The following is a 19,545-nucleotide window of genomic DNA, read 5'->3' as shown; positions in this document are numbered from 1 at the left end:
CCAACCTTTCTGGGTGATACTGTAGTTGAAATGAGATGGCCCAACACCCTGTGAAGCTGAGTCCTAAAACTGTACAATGGAGGGGAATCCACTACCTCCCTTGGGACAGGATTGCAATATCTAACTGATCTGATGGTGAAAAATGTTCTTCTGGATTCCAATGGGAATCTCCCCAGGACTAACTTGTGCCCATTACCCCTTGTCTTTTCCATGTGACTCTTTGTAAAGAGGGAGTCTCCATACCTTTTATGTACTGGTACATGGTAATAATGTCTCCCCTAAGCCTTGTCTTCTCAAGGCTGAACAAACCCAGTTCTTTCAGCCTTTCTTCACATAGCAGAGCTTCCAATCCTCTGATCATTGTGGTAATCCCTTTCCACAGGGCTGCTCTCCAGCCAGGTGGATCCTAGTCTAAGCCTTGCTCCTGGGTTATACAGTCCCATGTGCAAGACCCTGTATTTCTCCCTGTTGAACTCCATAAGCTAAACCAAAGTTGGCCATTCCATGAAGACTTCTGAGTACCTGAGCTTCAAAGAGGCATAGCGTAACGTTGCTCCTTCAAACTCTTTCAGACTTGGGTCTGGGTTCACAGTGGCTGCATGCAGATCCTAAAGATAAAGGCAGTGCTATTAGTGTAGTACTAAGTGCTGTTAATGTGATATTAAGTACACCGTTGTGTTATTGCTTATTTGAAAGGGAAATTAAATCCTCCCTGCAGAGAAGCGACAGTGGTTCTGGCTGAAGTTGAAAAAGAGGCATGCATCTATTTCACAAGCTGCATTTCATTCAGTGCAGGCATCTTATTTGTTACATCATGGCAGTTGCCCTGCTAGTTTAGGCTGAATCCATTCCAAGTGGAAAGATCAGAAAAGGCAGCATGTTTGTGAGCTAGACATCCCTAGCAGTATACCCCCGCTTGCTTTGGCCTAGATTATGAATGACATTCATGGAAAAATAAAAAAGGGGAAAACAAAAAAAAGAAGAAAAGAAAAGAAAAACAAAACAGCCACTGCCATGCAAAAAAAACCCAACAAAACAAGGGTAAGAGTATTAAAGGTTCTAAAATCTGACAATATACTTGCCTTCCAAATGTCACTATTAATCTTTCCCCCATTCAGTACAGCAAAATCACTCCATGGCTGTTTCTAGACACATAATTATTCACACAGGAAGAAGCACATTGATAAAAAAAAGAAAAGAAAGAAAAAGGAAAAAAAAAAAAAGAAAAAAGAAAAGAAAGAAAAAGAAGAAGAAAAGAAAAGAAAAGAAAAAAAAACACAAGACACTGTTGTTAGCATTGATATTTACAGGATGGGTTAGGGAACAGATCACCTCAAACTTCAACTAGTTACTCCACTATTGCATGGCATTTGGAGGGAAGGGGAGAGGAGACATGCCTCTAACAGTTACTTACCAAAACAAATGATTGAAACAAGGGAAGTTAATATAAATTAGGAACAGACAATGAAATCATTCTTTAACTACGGTCTTAAAAGCAAGCAAAATGAAGCTGGATATGAATGTTGGCCACAGCTGCTATAGCCTTTGCTAAACTGCAATTATGGGGAAACATCAGGATTTCCATTTGCTTGGTAGTTTTGTCATACACCTTAACACTGTTGGAACTAGAAATAGTGAAACATAAGGACATACACAAGGGTAAGATATACACAAGGTAAAACCCAAATATTTCTACAGAGAAAGCAGAAGCAAAGGACAGTGAGGGAGAGGAGGATTAGTAAGGAGTGCAGAGAATTTTTTGGCTGATAGAGTAGTTTTGACAAGCCTAGCAGCTTTCTTTTGGAAAAAACAGAACAAACCCAAACCAGCCTCAAACAAACCAGCCATCATCTCAGTGGCTATTCAGAGGTTCTCAAATTTTTCAGAGGCATTCACTGGTACAAACGAGCAAGCAGCAGTGCATTCAGCACTACAGCAACCTGAGCTTCATCCTTCCCTACAAAGCCTGGGAGGAGCAGCTGATGTTGGAGCTGCTCCTTTCCTCTTGCCCACTAACACAAAAATCCCAGTCCTGAGCAAGGGCAAGCAGGACAGGAGATTTGGTTGCTGAAAGACTCAAGAGCCTTCACCAAATCAACTAAACCTGTAACTAGTAGTCCATTCTAAGACAAACTCTCCTAGGTTGTCCACTTCAGCCCCAAGATCATAGAATCACCAAGGTTGGAAAAGACCTCAAAGATCATCAAGTCCAACCTGACACCAAGCACCTCATGACTACTAAACCATGGCGTCAAGTGCCACGTCCAATCCCCTCTTGAACACCTCCAGGGACGGTGACTCCACCACCTGCCTGGGCAGCACATTCCAACAGCTAACAACTCTCTGTGAAGAACTTTCTCCTCATGTCCAGCCTAAACTTCCCCTGGTGCACTTTGAGACTGGGCGCTCTTGTTCTGGTGCTGGTTGTCTGGGAGAAGAGACCACCCCTCACCTGGCTACAACCTCCCTTCAGGTAGTTGTAGAGAGCAAGAAGGTCTCCCCTGAGCCTCCTCTTCTCCAGGCTAAGCAACCCCAGCTCCCTCAGCCTCTCCTCACAGGGCTGTGCTCAAGGCCTCTCCCCAGCCTTGTTGCCCTTCTCTGGACACGTTCAAGTGTCTCATTGTCCTTCTTAAATTGAGGGGCCCAGAACTGGGCACAGTACTCAAGGTGTGGCCTAACCAGTGCTGAGTACAGGGGCACAATGACCTCCCTGCTCCTGCTGGCCACACTATTCTTGATGCAGGCCAGGATGCCACTGGCCTTCTTGGCCACCTGGGCACACTGCTGGCTCTTGTTCAGCCTACTGTCAACCAGTACCCCCAGGTCCCTTTCTGCCTGGCTGCTCTCCAGCCACTCTGTCCCCAGCCTGTAGCACTGCATGGGATTGTTGTGGCCAATGTGTTGAACCCAGCACTTAGATGTATTGAATCTCATGCCCTTGGACTCTGCCCATCTGTCCAGCCTGTTAAGGTCCCTCTGGAGAGCTCTCCTACCCTCTAACAGATCAACACCTGCTCCCATCTTGGTGTCATCTGCAAATTTACTAATGATGGACTCAATCCCCTCATCCAGATCATCAATAAAGATACTGAACAGAATGGGGCCCAGCACTGATCCCTGGGGGACACCACTGGCCTCATACGGCCCAATGCATTAATTTGGAGGGTGGTTCTCTCACCTCAGAGATGTCCTCAGTACATCCCCACTGAAGGAATTATTTGTGAGAAACAAATCCCAAGAGTAACTATTCCCTAGCATGCCTCTGAATTAAAGGAGTTGTTAGTTTTCCCTAAGGCACTCCCCTTTCATTATTAGCTGCTAGTGGTTATGTTACGGGCAGAACTTTTAGAGGTGGTCCAGGCCTGGGATGAGTCAGGCTATAAGAAGCCACAACCAACATCACCAGATTCTACCATGATCTCAAAGAATCTCTTACTGCAAATTAAACCCCATGGCTTTGTCTCTGCACAAGAAATGGAAAAGAGGTGGCAAAACCTTTAAAATTTGGAAGAGAATGTTACAGAAGAAAGAAAGTCACAAAGGAATTAATTTGGCAACAGAAAGGAGGGAAAAAAGCCCCTTACAACTCAGTCAAATTTAATCACCTGTGAAAAACTAAAATACATTGGGAAGGAAAGTTCCAGGTAAATTTTATTGATCATTTAGTAGCACTTCTGTTAAATCTGCAGGATTTCCACATAATGCTTAACCCTTAATTGCTTTGGATTGAGATTTCCTGATTGTCTTGTGAAAGAAAAATTGCCTTTGCAGCCTGTGCAAAAGTCAGAGAGTTCCACAATTTTTTTCCCCTTTTTAAAACTCTTTTTTTTTTTTTGCCATTTGGATGCATTACAGCATCATTCTTGTGGCAAAGTTAATGTTGGGGAGGGAAATTTCAACCCACCACAATTCTTCCCTGCCCATTTTCTCAGTTCAGGAACTGTAAGTAACCACTGCTCTCGATGCTAAATATCCAGGGGAAGCTACAACACAGAAATGGCTGAATGATTTGAGTATCTCTTCTTTCCTGGCTGCTCTCAGCTGAGCCACATTCTACCATATGAAACTCTGGACAGCACATTAATGTAAGAGACAGGGACACAAAATAATTAAAAAAAAAAAAAAAGAAAAAAAAGAAAAGGAAAAAAGAGAAGGAAACAAGACAAAGGGTAAAAAAGCATCACTCTGGGCAAGAAAAGGTGGTGGTGGGGAAGTGTTCCTAAATGTTTATTTGACAAACTCAAAAGCCAAACCAGCTCAAACTCTGCTCAAGACTAGCACATGATGCTTCACAGACAAATATGAGAAAAGGATTTTTTATGGACTCATGAAAGCCTACTGGGACAGCTACCCATGCCAGCCTTCAATCCCAGATTATACTTTTTCATCTGCCTAAAAACCAGCTATCCCCCAAGCTCTGGAGAAGAAAGCACTACAAATTCCAGCACGTGGGAATGAGCTATACCAGCCCTCCCAAACTTGATTAGCTCAGAGCACAGGCTTCTCAACAGCAGTACACAGCCCACACATTGTCCACCTTGTAGCTGGAAGCTGTCCACCTCAGTCACTGCTGCCAATGGTAGCTCCAGGATAAAAGCATTTGAGAACCTCTATTCTATCTCGAATTTCACAACTTTAGTGGAGTCTCAGCTTGACCCTATCACAGATACCCAGGTTAATCCTTCACATGAAGTGAGAGGGTCAACTCTTGGGGTAGGCTGCAGTGCAGTGAACAGGGACTGAAATCAGCACCATCTGCAAGTGACCCAGAGATGATTAAGTGCTGGCAGATATTGATTGTGGAGAGATGGAAACCCAAAGATCCATGAGAGCTGATGCTCTTACATCTAGAATACAAACTATTTCATTACCTACCCATACCTCTTAACCCCATACCTTGATTTATTTCCTGCTGTCTGTACCAGAGTTCTTTTGAGAACTAGCTGAATCCCAGAAGGATCCTTCCTCCCATAACCTCTTAATAAAGCTCAACATCTGTGGTTCCAAGACCTTTTCTAACAGTTCCCATTGTAACTCCAGCTACGCCCCTTCTTTGTAGCAGCTTCAGTATTTAGCAGTGCACAAAGTCCTGAGCCAAATTCACACTAACAATGATGGAGTTCAATATTCAGCTGGTTCTCTATTGCTATGCTATCTTAATAACTACTCACCCAAAAACAGAATCACAGAATTGTCAGGGTTGGAAGGGGCCTCAGAGGTCATCCAGTTCCAACTCCCCTGCCATGGGCATGGACACCTCACACTATGTCAGGTTGCTCAGAGTCCCATCCAGCCTGGCCTTAAAAAACCTCCAGGGATGAGGCTTCTACCAGCTTCCTGGGCAACCTGTCCCAGTGACTCATCACCCTCATGCTGAAGAACTTCTCCCTAATATCCAGTCTTAATCTACCCACTTCTAGTTTTGCTCCTTCCCCCCTACATCTACCATTACCTGACATCCTAAAACATCCCTCCCCAGCTTTCTTGCATTCCCCCTTCAGATGCTGGAAGGCTACAATAAGGTCTCCTTGGAGCCTTCTCTTCAATACTGGTATGCAAGATGCTTATCAATGAATGCAGAAACTTTCAAGAGACAAAAGCCTCAGGCTATATAAAATAACTACATAATATCACACAAATAAAAATGTTGGAAACTTGCTTAGTTTCTGTATCATCTTTTGCACTACTGTTTATGGTTGTGATGCTGCCACAGAGCTGTATATGCATAAATCTTTGCTGGATCAAACTCCTTTCTGAATTAGAACTGCCGTATCAAAACACAGATGAGCCTAACAGGTACTCTCACACACGGAGCATTTTAGAATGACTCCTTAAATGTCTTAGTTAATACATCTAAACTGTATAAAAATCTAGGTCGTTATTAACTTTTCCATTTGTCTTTTCCATGCTGCTGCTGAGAATTAATGAGCATTCTTTATAATCACAAACTGTTCTTCAGGGGAAAAGAAATCATGGAAGGTTAAAATACATCTGTAACATTACCAGCAGGGCTGAAAATTTCACTGTAAAGACATTTCAAACACAGATATAAAAATATTTGAATGGAATGCATGCATTTCCCCACTGCAATTTGCTAGCCACACTGATTTCTGGGCTTTTGTGAAAGACATGCATAACTCACAAATTACAGCCCTGTCACTACATTTCAAAGTAAGAAAAACACTTACTGGTGAAGTTATATCCCTCAAGCATAAATCACAGGAATTCATACTGGGAGCATGTGAAGCACTTTAGATTGCTTTTTTCCCCTTGTTTTCTATCTGAATGATAACCATTGCTGGTTTTCCTCCATGAACCCTCTCAGAAATCATTTCCAGCATGCTTGGTGCACTGCACATTCCAAGGGGGATTGACTGATGCAAACCATGACTAAAATGCTGTGGTCAAGTCTGCAAACTTTATGAGCAGCATTTTTGACCATGTGGGAGCAACCTTTCTAAGAGAGTGAACAAGAATGTGCATGTTTAAGCCTAGAGAGGATAAAAGTTTCAGGGTCGAGATGGTAATACAGATCTGAATGTCCTTAACTCCTCTTAACTTTTATGGAAGTGATTTTGTATCAACAAAATCAAGAACAGCAGAAATGTCATACCGAAATACATCTTCAAAAATATAAGTAAAACTTAAGGGTTGCCTGCTCCAAACCTCACAGCTCATACAAAGACTTCCCTTGATTTCATAAAGCTGTGACCATTCCTCTGAAAAGCTAGTAGGAAAAAGAATTCATTTCCAAATAATTTGATTTGATAGTAGTATTTCATTCCACAGAAACCTTCCCAGCACACTAAACCAAAGTGACTGCATTTTTTGGAGGCGTACTCCTTGGTATGTTGTTTTTCTACTTATATGACACCAATCAGGCCCAAAAATTGTGCCTGAAAGGACTATTTTAAAAGGCAGTATATTGCTCTTTTAGGACATGTGGAGGAGAGAATGCATTTCTCTCTGTTTTCAATTAAATACTGACTGCAACACAGTGATCCACTTGTGCAAGTATTTCATACTGGCAGGATGTTAAGATACTTACACTTGAGAATACTACTTCATGCTTATTCAATAGAAACTACCCTGTGAAGGAACTAATGTCTCAAATGACAACTCCTATGATCTTGTGTGATACTCCAATCAAGTAAACCAAGAAGAAAGAAGATGTAAAAGAAGAGTCCAGCCAATAGACTGCTATAATGTCCAAAAATTTGATGTATCCATATAATGCAGCAGTGCTTCACTGCATGCGCAGAACTGAAGCAGTTTCACATTCATCAGGCACTGGCTGTCTAATTTATCTGAGAGGGCAGATTCTACCCTAAACTACAAAGTTTAAGGTGTTCCATGAATCACAGGATGGCTTAGGTTGGAAGGGGCCTTAGTGATCATCTACTCCAACCTCTCCACCATAGGCAGGAACACCTCTCAACTAGACTCAGCTGCTCAAGGCCTCATCCAATCTGGCCTTGCCATTAGAAAATGCACACAGGTACTTACAATGTGTTCTCAACAAACAGCTACACTTTGGGATATTATCAGGCCCCATATCCTAAAGCTCAGTTTAGCTAATAGTTAAACCTGCAAGTTCAAAAAGTTATTTCAATTTTATTTAGAGCCCTCGAGAAGACACAGTATGTTACCTCAGTTTCTGGAGTAGGAGATGGAGTAATGGAACCAAGTGATCCTTTCCGTGAGCCCTGGAGATCTGTTGGGATGGACACAGGACGCTGCCATTGAGTTGTTCCTGTTGGTATGTGCCAGTAATAGATTCCAGCAATGTCATTGATTTTTTTCCAGCCAGGTGGTAGATCTGGGTCTGTCTGAAATGAATGGTCACTCCATATATCTGCTGGGAACAGAGGAGGATGGGAGAAAGGAAAATGACTTGGAGTTAATAAGACAGGAATGGGTCTGCCCCTGGTGCAGGTGATGCACAGCTGGTACCGCTGCTCTGCAGCTCCTGTGAAAATGAGCATCAGAAACACACACTCAATTATTGAGGACCCAAGTAAGGTGACAAAGCCTGGTTTGACTTGGCATATAAGGAGAAATAAAAAATACACCACTTTCTGAAGAGCTGCTCTAATATGGCAGCTATCTCATCCCATCAGATAAATGAGCTCTTCTAATAAAGTTGAGCTTCAAGTACATTAAATCATATAAAGAAATACTTAGAGTTATGGTGCACTCCATCTTCTTTATCACAGCACCTTCTTTTCTTGGTGCCTGGTAGCAGAGGATATAGTTCTGCTAATTAAAGTCAGCTTACCAAAACCAAAATACCTTCCCACACCAAACAACTAACCCACACTGGGTTTACTTAAAGCATCTACAAGATTGATTGCTCAAAACCATGAGAACAAAAGAACTGAGCAATCATTTTGCACACATCTGGTCGTCACAAACAAACATACTGTTTTCAGTTGGGTTTATAATGGGGTAGGAAAAACAGATAATCTAAACCTCATCCACAGTGCCAAGACAGAGAAGAAACACTGGCTCCACTGACACAGCCTTAAGAAGACACTAGCAACTCATATTGTAACCAAAGACATTCCCAGATTTAGCTGGGATTATCAGAGACATCTCCAGTGGACAGCACACAGTGCTTTAGAAAGCCAGGAGCATCAGGTATGTGCAAACCAGCTGCACCCTAGAAGGGGCAGTTACCTTCTACTGGATACATGCTTTCCAGAGGCTGGCAAGGGAGCCAGAGCTCTTCTGAACTTCCCAGCTGAACTGCTTTAGTCATGTCTTTACGGTATGTGTTACTAACCAGCTGCTATAGTCTACTCCAAGGACCATCAAGCTGCAGGAAGAAACATATTCTAGCCTGATGTTTCCACCAGCACTCAAGATGACATGATGAAGGCTGACAGCAGCTCAGCAAACCAAGCTAGCAGGGGGTAAAAAAGGCAGAATAAAGGAAGCATCGGAAGCTGTGGCTCATCTAGTTCAGCAACTTGTTTCCAGCCTTCAAAGACAGCCCTCAAAACACCTTGAGTGGACAACAGATGTTGTTATCCGAGGACAACAACAGACAACCTGTTGTCATATTCCCATCCTTCATCTCTTTTTTGAATTGAAAGTTTGTAGTAGTCTATCCTCAAGCCTTTTCTAGGTGTTTTATCATGATTGCTTATTATAGATTAGAATAGAATAGACCAGGTTGGAAAAGACCTTTGAGATCATTGAGTCCAACCTATCATCCAACACCATCTAATCAACTAAACCATGGCACCAAGCACCCCATCAAGTCTCCTCCTAAACACCTCCAGGGATGGTGACTCCACCACCTCCCTGGGCAGCACATTCCAATGACCAATCTCTCTTTCTATGAAGACCTTCTTCCTAACATCCAGCCTAAACCTCCCCTGGCACAGATTGAGAATGTGTCCTCTTGTTCTGGTGCTGGTTGCCTGGGAGAAGAGACCAACCCCCACCCAGCTACAGCCTCCCTTCAGGTAGTTGTAGAGAGCAAGAAGGTCTGCCCTGAGCCTCCTCTTCTCCAGAGGACAGCAGACACAGCTCATGCCAGAAAGAAAACTGTTAACCAGAGGCTTAAGCCAACAGCATTATTGCAGCATTTATTTAGAAGAAAAGATATTATCCTGTATGTGAGTGAATACTTGAAAGGAAATCTCATAAAACAGCTGGGAGCACTCTAGGATAAGAAAATATCACCTAGGTGAGTAATATTAATTTGCTGGGAAAACTTTTTTCAATTAATAAGAATAAATACACCAAAATATGACTGCATGTGCTTAGAGATTAAATAGCAATTAAATTTCAGTTGGTTGTGGTTTTGTGTTTTTTTTTTTTTTTCCCCCAATTAATATAGCTCAGGGCTTTCAAAGAGCTGCATTTTCCACACAACTATGATTTATGTCTGTGCATGATGTGCAGGCTGCTGGTGTCCGGGTACTGCCCTTCGACCATCTGATAAGCAGGGCTGAACAGAACAGCACCAGACTGCACTCAGACACTGCTCCTCATGTCACCTGTGCAAACCTGCTTGAAAAAACAATGAAATGTGTGTTCCCCCCCAGCCCACTGGCAAACACACCTCAGGATGGGGCAGACTGGCAGGGAGAGCTTTTTCACAGGCTGTGCTTTCCTACCAGCACAAACTGCTGTCTGCTCTGATCGACACAAGCACTCGGTCTGCAAGTCAGAGGCAGTGAACCATCAGAAGGAGATGCCAGTACAAGAAAGAGGTTTTTTTAAAAGAAGAGTCAATGTGCAAAAGCTGACAGGACTGATGAATGTGCTTAAGCAGCAGAGACCTCCTACAGGGTAGCAACACTTTCTCTTTGTTTGAATATTACAGGTAGTAAAATAATCATAGAATCATAGAATCAAGCAAGTTGGAAAAGACCTCAGAGATCATCAAGTCCAGCCTATGACCTAATACCCAACACTTCATGACTAACTGAACCATGGCTTCAAGTGCCATGTCCAATCCTTTTTTTACACCTCCAAGGACAGTGACTCCACCACCTCCACGGGCAGCACATTCCAATGGCCAATTATCCTTTCTGTGAAGAACTTCCTCCTCACCTCCAGCCTAAACCTCCCCTGGCACAGATTGAGACTGTGTGCTCTTGTTCTGGTGACAGCTGCCTGGAAGAACAGACCAAACCCCACCTGTCTACGACCTTCTTTCAGGTAGCTGTAGAGAGCAATAAGGTCTCCCCTGAGCCTCCTCTCCTCCAGGCTAAACAACCCCAACTTCCTCATCCTCTCTCCATAGGGCTTGTGCTCAAGACCTCTCATCAGCCTCGTTGCCCTTCTCTGGACAAGTTCAAGTATTGTAATGTCCTTCTTAAATTGAGGAGCCAGAACTGGACACAGTAGTAATATCCTTCTAAATCTGAATGACCCTGTTCCATGGCACAACACTGAGTCAAAGCATCTAATTTTTGTTGCACAGGTCAGTGTAGGAGCAGTCCCTTATGAGGGCTGTGCTTGGTGCCCACAACTAAATGAAGGCATCACACTGATATATTGTGTTACATTCAAGCCTCCCCAATCCCAGTCTTCTTGTAGAAGACAAAGTGACAACTACAAGACAGGGGAGAAAAGAATCAGGTATCTGTGTATCAATCCAGTTCTGGTGACCTAACATCAAACAACCTGCATGAAACAAACTCAAGGAAATAGAACTGAACACTTGGGCTTCATCTGAAACTCCTCTTCCATCTGCAAGGTTACATAGAAACATTGCATGCAAATGGTTCCTTCTGTCTGTGGATGTCTAAGTCCCTCCTGTTTCCTCAGTGGCTGATGATTTACGGTGATCAGGAACTTTTCATAGACTCATTTGCCAATCTCTAGTCAACTGAGACCTCCCTGGTTAACCAGGACTGCTGATAAACAATGGGAAATAGCTCTGCCAGATCCCTTCAGTACCCTTGGGTGGATCCATCCTCACAGGCTTGTGTGGGTCCAGTTGCTGTAGCAGGTCAGTAACCATTTCCTCTTGGATTGGGGGGGTTTCATCCTGCTTCCTGTCCCTTGTCTTTCAGCTCAGGGGGCTGAGTACCCAGGAGAAAAAATAGTTCTACTACTAAAGATTGAGGCAAAGAAGGCATTAAGTATCTCAGCCTTTTCCTCACCCATGATCACTGTTTCATATTATCTGCATAGCGGGTCTCCACAGCGAGAAAGAGTCCAGTTCTGATCTGCAGAAAGGCTATTTTAAGATGTAACAGACTGAAAACTCTGCACAGGAACAAGCTGTATCTTCACCCAGGTGTCATGCAGACTCACACAGCACTGCAGACCATTGAAAGCTCTCTCTTCATCTGGAGGATGAGCAGGATGGTTCAGCTGCCTATATACATACTCTTGAGATGAAGCCCAAAGCTGGCTGTCATCACAGGAGACTGGGCAGTCAGCTTGGTGCTGGTCCTTCACCTCATTTTGTACCCCTGCCCAAAGACAGGGTGCACAAGAGCTACCACTAGTGAGGAGGGCCAGGTCTTCAGAACAAGAGGACACAGTCTCAAGCTGCACCAGGAGAAGTTTAGGCTGGAGGTGAGGAGAAAGTTCTTCACTGAGTTGTTAGCCATTGGAATGTGCTGCCCAGGGAGGTGGTGGAGTCACCGTCCCTGGAGGTGTTCAAGAGGGGATTGGACGTGGCACTTGGTGCCATGGTTTAGTCATGAGGTCTGTGGTGACAGGTTGGACTTGATGATCTTTGAGATCTCTTCCAACCTTGGTGATTCTGTGATTCATCCCAGACCTGCCCACACTGGCATGGCTATGCTGGTTAAGTCCTCATCAGCAAGCTGCTACCTGGAAATCTGCCTAGGTGTGAGCTGTCACCACTTGACTTCTGAAGTGCAGTGCTGCCAGCTTAAAGGTCAACACAGTTAGAATTTCACAGCTGGACTTCTTTAAGAAGCTTCTTGTGAAAGGACAGGTTGCACAGAGAGGGCAGACATTTTTCAGCTGGAGTTTTGTCTCACTAAAGACAGATGATTAAAGCCTTCTCCATACTAAGGAAAGATCCCCAAACTGACTTCTCATGGGGATGTTTAGGGAATAAGCAGAGGCCAATTCTGACAACACACCCATGGCAGTAGAAGAGATGTGGTAAAGGATTCTGAGGACTAAAATGGAGGTTTACATAAAAACATAAAAGATTGTTCTTCAGGCAAGAAATTAACTTCATCTGAGGAAAACTGGAAACACAGGGACAGGACTTCACAGGGTTTTCTTGCATCCATGCTCATCCTGCAGGAGGACCTGACCAGTCCCTATCAAACCCCTCTGCTCCTTGCATAGAGTTGGTGCCACAGTCCCTTCTTACAGGGCAGAGGACAGGGCCGCTCTCCAAAAACCTTTGGCATTGATCTCTGCTGAACTCAGAATAATCTGCTTGCTGCATCACACCATGCAGCATTGGCTCCATCTCTTCACAGACTCAGCAGCAGTGATCATAGGAATGATTTTAAATGAATGGGAAAATGATGAAAAAAAATGAAATCATCAGATGTGGAGCGCAAGGGGAGGGCAGTGCCTATAAAGCCTTACCATTCCCTTTAAAAACTGAACAGAGAGCTTATGTTAAGCAATTTCTCTTTCAGAAGTAAAATACAGAGCAAGAACTAACACACAAAAAGCCAGTAAGGCTTCAAAAAAAAGCACCAAAGCAAGATTATGATATTTTTAAGGTATAAATAGTTGCTTCCACTTTTAATAAACGTACAGAGGAGTAAAACAATCTCAAGAGATTCCCACTTGCTGAAATTGTCTGGCCAGGCTTCAGTCAGAAATAAACGCTTGTGTCTGAATTTTTGCCTGAATAGCTGAAAGAGAGACTGTAGTAGAAAGAAAAATAAATCATATGCAGCCTTCTTCCCAGTATGGTTATAACTGAGGAGAGCAGTTAAGACTTCAAAGATAAGAGAAATAAGTCTGCTGCAGAAAACTGGAACTATTAATTTGCTCTTTTGAAACAAGAGAGATGCTTAACGATTCTACGATTTCATGCACCTCCACAAACCCAGGAACACAGCCCCTTTGAACTGGTAATTCTGGCTAGGAGAGCTTTGGGAATACATTTTGCATTCTAAGGAAGATAGGCTAGAGCCCATATAATGTAATCTATTGCTGTTTGTAATTCCCTTTTCTAAATGTCAGTCTCTGCCAATTATCTGATACAGAGCACTGGTAAATTCCATGCTATAGTTACAGTTCAGATAACTTTGGCATAATAATTAGACATTTTAGAACAGAACAGAACAGAACAGAACAGAACAGAACAGAACAGAACAGAATAGAATAGAATAGAATAGACAATTTTGGAAAAGACCTTAGAGATCATCGAGTCCAACTTATCATCCAACACCAGCTATCAACTAAACCATGGCACCAAGCACCCCATCAAGTCTCCTAAACACCTCCAGGGATGGTGACTCCACCACCTCCCTGGGCAGCACATTCCAATGGGCAATCTCTCTTTCTATGAAGAACTTCTTCCTAACATCCAGCCTAAACCTCCCCTGGCACAGCTTGAGACTGTGTCCTCTTGTTCTGGTTCTGGTTGCCTAGGAGAAGAGACCAACTCCCACGGCGCTACAACCTCCCTTCAGGTAGTTGTAGAGAGCAAGAAGGTCTCCCTTGAGCCTCCTCCATGCTAAGCAATCCCAGCTCCCTCAGCCTCACCTCACAGGGCTTGTGCTCCAGACCTCTCAGCAGCTTTGTTGCCCTTCTCTGGACATTTGTTTTTTGGTTTTTTTTAATTTCAAGGTAAAATTAGTTTACTCTGAGGTTGATCTAGGAAACAGAGAGTTGGGGGTCTTCAGCCTTGAGAAGGCACTGAGGAGACCTTAAAGCAGCCTTCCAATACCTGAAGGGGGCCTCCAAAAAAGCTGAAAAGGGACTTTGTTACAAAGGCCTGCAGTGATAGGACAAAGGGCAGTGGATTTAAGCTTGAGGAGGGCAGATTTAGACTGGAGATTAGGAAGAAATTCTTTACAGCAGGGGTGGTGAGACACTGGAACAGGTTGTGGATTCCCCCTTTGTGGAGGTGTTCAAGGCTTGGCTGGATGAGGCCTTGAGCAGCCTGGGCTAGTGGGAGGTGTCCCTGTCCATGGTAGGGTGGTTGGAACTTGATCTTTAAGGTCCCTTCAAACCCAAACCATTCTAGAATTCTAGAGCACAATGGCAGAATCACCTCTCTTCAACTGCTGACCACACTTCTTGTGATGCAGCCCAGGATGTGATTTGCCTTCTAGGCTGCAATTGTGCAGTTCAATCCAGGCTGATTTGCTGTCATAACAAAGGCAGGATGGAAGAATATTGGCAAGAGGCTCAATTTCCTATCCAGACTAAATTCTGTTACCAAGCAAACTGGGTTTTTACCAGCATCTTTGGTAAAAGCTGTAAAACCAAACCAAATACTGTGCCCAAAATTGTCATAAGTTGGTTTATCACCAGTCTGGTACTAAATGTGTCTGCATGACATTGTGCTTGTACTAAATTAATCAGGTTCTCTTTTTGATAAAGACTAGAAGTGTATTGCATCATTTCAGTAACATTCCTGACTGGAAGGAACATAATCTAGCTCCTTCCCTTTCTGAAGGGAAGATGGTGGAAGATGAATAGTGTATGCATGCATGTACGTAATGTGTACTTGCACATCGCTTAGGACTAGAATAAAAAGATCACATTATGTGATAGAATGCAAAGCTGCTAACCAATGACAAGGAAAAATGCACCAGCAATGAAACTGTAAAGCAGCATAAACCATCATTTAGAATAGATTGTATTAAACAAACTTTCTGCTTTGATTTAGCTAAACTAACAAAAAATTGATAAAATCAGGCAGCAGGTGTTACCTCTGTTTCAAGAGACCTTGGTGGTGATGGTAAGCAAGATGCTGGGGGTGGAAACCAAAGAGTCGGCATCTCCTTGCTTACATCTGCATGCATGAGGGATTCTATTCTATTCTAAATGTGGCTCCCTAAAGGCCAAGCAAACCAACTAGCTGAACAAAAGAGTCCTAAGAAAGACAAGAGGTCTAATGCAATACATTTGGTATTGAACTGGGAGGAGTACTTGGACAAACAGATATGGATTTTGGTTGCACACTTCTTCAGGTGAAAATAAACCCCAGCAACTAGCCTAGCTAGGGCATGAAATTGTGGCCATGAACAGCACTCTGGAATAAGAGGAACCACAGTCCCAAAGTGCTCAAGGTTGGCAGCACATATAACTTTAAACCAGAGATTGTAGAAGTGCTGTACAGAGCTGTCAGACTCCTGGCAATTCTATACCTGATGCACTGTAACAGCACCTGTCACAAGACACTTAGCTCTGTTATTTCATGAGTTAAAAAGCACTTTCTTGGAAATTTAAGAGAGAGCAGTAAGGCAGAATCATAGGAAGATAGAAATCTAGTCAGAGGAACCTAAAAGGTATAACTGCATCATTAAAGGGACATATGTGTTTTGCTTTTTAAGGGATTAATTTCTACATATGGGGCTCATTTCTTCTACTTGGAAGCAGCAGGAGGTGCAAGTGCAGTCTCCAGCTGATGCAAATCCAGCTCTGCAGGAGTCAGAGCAAGTGCCTGATTTCCAGTCAGATTTCCCAGCTGAGCAGGGCTTCTTCACTGCATGAAGGCAGAATGACCATGTGAGACCACTTGCCTGAAAGGCTCAACAATACTTGGAAGCACTTGAGCTGGATTATCTAAAAAGTTTAAGAAATAAAATAGTCATACTGTACAGAGATCAAGAAGAGAAATCTCACTTGGTTTCTACTCTTGTGTTAGTTGTCTCAATTCTTTGGACTGTTTAACAGTTTTTCTTCTGTAAAGATTCTCAGAAGAAAAGGAACTCATCCAAACACAGGATATGATCCAGACTCTGATTATCTGATTATGACACCAAGGAGGGGGCAGATGTTGATCTGTTAGACAGTAGGAGAGCTCTGCAGAGGCACCTTGACAGGCTGGACAGATGGGCAGAGTCCAAGGGCATGAGATTTAACATATCTAAGTGCTGGGTTCTGCACACTGGCCACAACAACCCCATGCAGTGCTACAGGCTGGGGTCAGAATGGCTGGAGAGCAGCCAGGCAGAGAGGGACCTGGGGGTACTGGTTGATAGTAGACTGAACATGAGCCTGCAGTGTGCCCAGGTGGCCAAGAAGGCCAAGGGCATCCTGGCCTGCATCAAGAATAGTGTGGCCAGCAGGAGCAGGGAGGTCATTCTGCCCCTGTACTCAGCACTGGTTAGGCCACACCTCGAGTCCTGTGTCCAGTTCTGGGCCCCTCAGTTTAGGGAAGATGTTGAGTTGCTGGAACGTGTCCATAGAATACATAGAATAAACCAGGTTGGAAGAGACCTTCAAGATCATCGCATCCAACCCATCAATCAATCCAACACCACCTAAGCAACTAACCCATGGCACCAAGCACCCCATCAAGTCTTCTCCTGAAAACCTCCAATGATGGCAACTCCACCACCTCCCCAGGCAGCCCATTCCAATGTGCAATCATTCTTTCTGTATAGAACTTTTTCCTAACATCCAGCCTGAACCTCCCCTGGCGCAGCCTGAGACTGTGTCCTCTTGTCCTGGTACTGGCCGCCTGGGAGAAGAGACCAACATCCGTCTGTCTACAACCTCCCTTCAGGTAGTTGTAGAGAGTAATAAGGTCACCCCTGAGTCTCCTCTTCTCCCTGCTAAGCAACCCCAGCTCCCTCAGCCTCCCTCGTAGGGCTTGTGTTCCAAACCCCTCACCAAGGGCAACAAAGCTGGGGAGGGGTTTGGAACAGAAGCCCTATGAGGAGAGGCTGAGGGAGCTGGGGTTGCTTAGCGAGGAGAAGAGGAGGCTCAGGAGGGACCTTATCACTCTCTACAACTACCTGAAGGGAGGCTGTAGCCAGGTGGGGATTGGTCTCTTCTCCCAGGCAACCAGCACCAGGACAAGAGGACACAGTCTCAAGCTGTGCCAGGGGAGGTTTAGGCTGGATGTTAGGAAGAAGTTCTTCATAGAAAGAGAGATTGGCCATTGGAATGTGCTGCCCAGGGAGGTGGTGGAGTCACCATCAGTGGAGGTGTTATGAAGAGACTGGATGGGGTGCTTGGTGCCATGGTTTAGTTGATTAGATGGTGTTGGATGATAGGTTGGACTCTGTGATCTCAAAGGTCTCTTCCAACCTGGTTAATTCTATTCTAGTCTAGTCTAGTCTATCTCAAAAGTGGATTTCCACAGTGAAATGTTAACTGAAAAGGAGTGCTCAGTGTCCAGTCTGGAAGCAGAATGGTCCAAACAGGAATGCTCAGTTTTCCAAATCTAGAAAACCAATCTGTCCAATAACACATCTATAAATCCACTTCCAAACCTCTGGCCCTGCCACTGCTCACATTCCAGCCGTGGGTGCACAATATAAATGAAGAAATTCAAACTGGAAAGCACCTTCTTGATACCTAAGAGATCTGCACCAACATTTCCAATGTCAAAAATGGCAAAGCATGGGATGGTGACAAGATCCAACAAGTTGTCCTAGTGTTCGGACAGCAATGGGAAACCACTCGCTTCAAATTTGGTAGCTTTCCTTCCTTGCTGGGATAAAGAAAGGTAATGTCCTTCTGGGTACCCCAGGGGGAAGCACAAGGAAGGAACTGGGAAGACAGGAGGCTGTATTTTTTTATTTAAAAGGAAAAATATGGGGAAAAGTGATTTTTTTTTCCTCTCCTGAACTTCCAAAACCTTGACATAAAAATAATTTCCTTCTGCCTTGTGAGCCTAAATAAAAGTAAAACCAAATGAAAAGAAAGCCACAGAAATTCAGTCTTCTCTTGAGAAGATGCCAATGACTTCAGCGGATCCAGGATTTGATCCTAAAGGGAGCATATTCCTCCCCCACTCCATATGCATACTGAAGACCAAGGCAGGCATTGGAAGGGAGGAGAAGGCATTGCTGTATCATTAAGTGAAGGCAAACAAAATTCAAGGAGAACCCTCCGTTAAACATCACAATAAAAAGACCAGAGGTCTTGAGTATTTTTGTCTGATTTATTTCCTGCAGTGGGCTTAATATGCAAGTTTAAATTGCTGGGGTTGAAGGACAAAACCAAGCAAACAAAAAGATCTAAAGAGAGATTTTCTCTTCCCTTTGCACACACTACAGCAAAATCAACAGTATCGCCTACTCTCATAACTCACAGGGATGGTCATCAGCAGGCAGTCTTGCCTAAGCATCATTGCAAGGAGCATGAACGCTACCTCAGAAGCAAACGCAGCAAAAATGCAAGCCACTAGGACAAGTAATTACAAATCAGACAAGCCTGTCTAATTTGGGGAGCATTACTCAATGAGCAGTGATAAACAGCCAGGAGCTGGTCATTTGGCACTGTCTTTATCACAGCATGCAACTGGTTGTCATGACAACCCTGTCATCCTCCTTGCAGAATTGCTGAAGCAACCACATGCGTCTGGGGAGAGGAAGATTCTCAAAGAGGTTACAGGGGAGTATGCTGAAATGTGGGATTGAGAGGCACAGACATAACCTGTGCCAAGATGAATTGCCATTTTGATCAACTGTAACATCAAAATCAGAAAAGACTGACTTCCTCAAGCTCCCATGGAAGCTTGGATGTACTTATTTTTTTTCCATGTGATGTGATCTCTGTCCTGCTGTATAAATCATGAGTTGCTACAGGCATACAGGGCAATCAAGCATAGTTGACTAATCTTAAGGGAGAGAGAGGAAGGCAGGCTTGTCAACATTAAGGATAAAACTGATAAAACTAAGGATAATACTGTGATACTGTGAAACCCACACCACTAAACCCACTTGTTTTGATGGACTGACTTCTCCCTTTCAACCAGCAAACCCCAAGCTGTTGACAAAGAACTAGCACAAAACCCAATGAAAACCAAGGGCAAGTGACTTCAGGACAGAAGTTGAGAATTATTGATGATAGCCCTGGATGAGTGCTCAGGAATGGTACTACCTGTCCAGCTTACGTGGAAGAATTTCAGGGCTCTGTGAGCTGTCTGCTCAGGGGCAA

At 43.8% G+C, this 19,545-nt stretch overlaps 1 protein-coding gene across 9 annotated transcripts in view; it reads right to left on the bottom strand.

The window, feature by feature from the left end:
- APBB2 (amyloid beta precursor protein binding family B member 2) overlaps window positions 1-19,545 on the bottom strand; it is a 128,552-nt gene that overhangs the window by 72,209 nt on the left and 36,798 nt on the right. For 3 of the 9 annotated variants that reach the window (XM_054163815.1, XM_054163796.1, XM_054163809.1), the window contains 3 exons: window positions 7,650-7,858; window positions 1,083-1,145; window positions 523-608 (listed from right to left, as the gene is read on the bottom strand). In XM_054163815.1, coding sequence (XP_054019790.1) covers window positions 523-608; window positions 1,083-1,145; window positions 7,650-7,858 — 358 coding nt within the window. The remainder of the gene's footprint in view (window positions 1-522; window positions 609-1,082; window positions 1,146-7,649; window positions 7,859-19,545) is intronic. The other 6 variants (XM_054163821.1, XM_054163801.1, XM_054163832.1 and 3 more) reach the window with 3 other exon arrangements.

This window comes from Dryobates pubescens, chromosome 1 (genome assembly GCF_014839835.1).
Source record: "Dryobates pubescens isolate bDryPub1 chromosome 1, bDryPub1.pri, whole genome shotgun sequence".
Classification (NCBI taxonomy): Eukaryota; Metazoa; Chordata; class Aves; order Piciformes; family Picidae; genus Dryobates; species Dryobates pubescens.
This window is presented reverse-complemented; position numbering and strand designations above follow the sequence as displayed.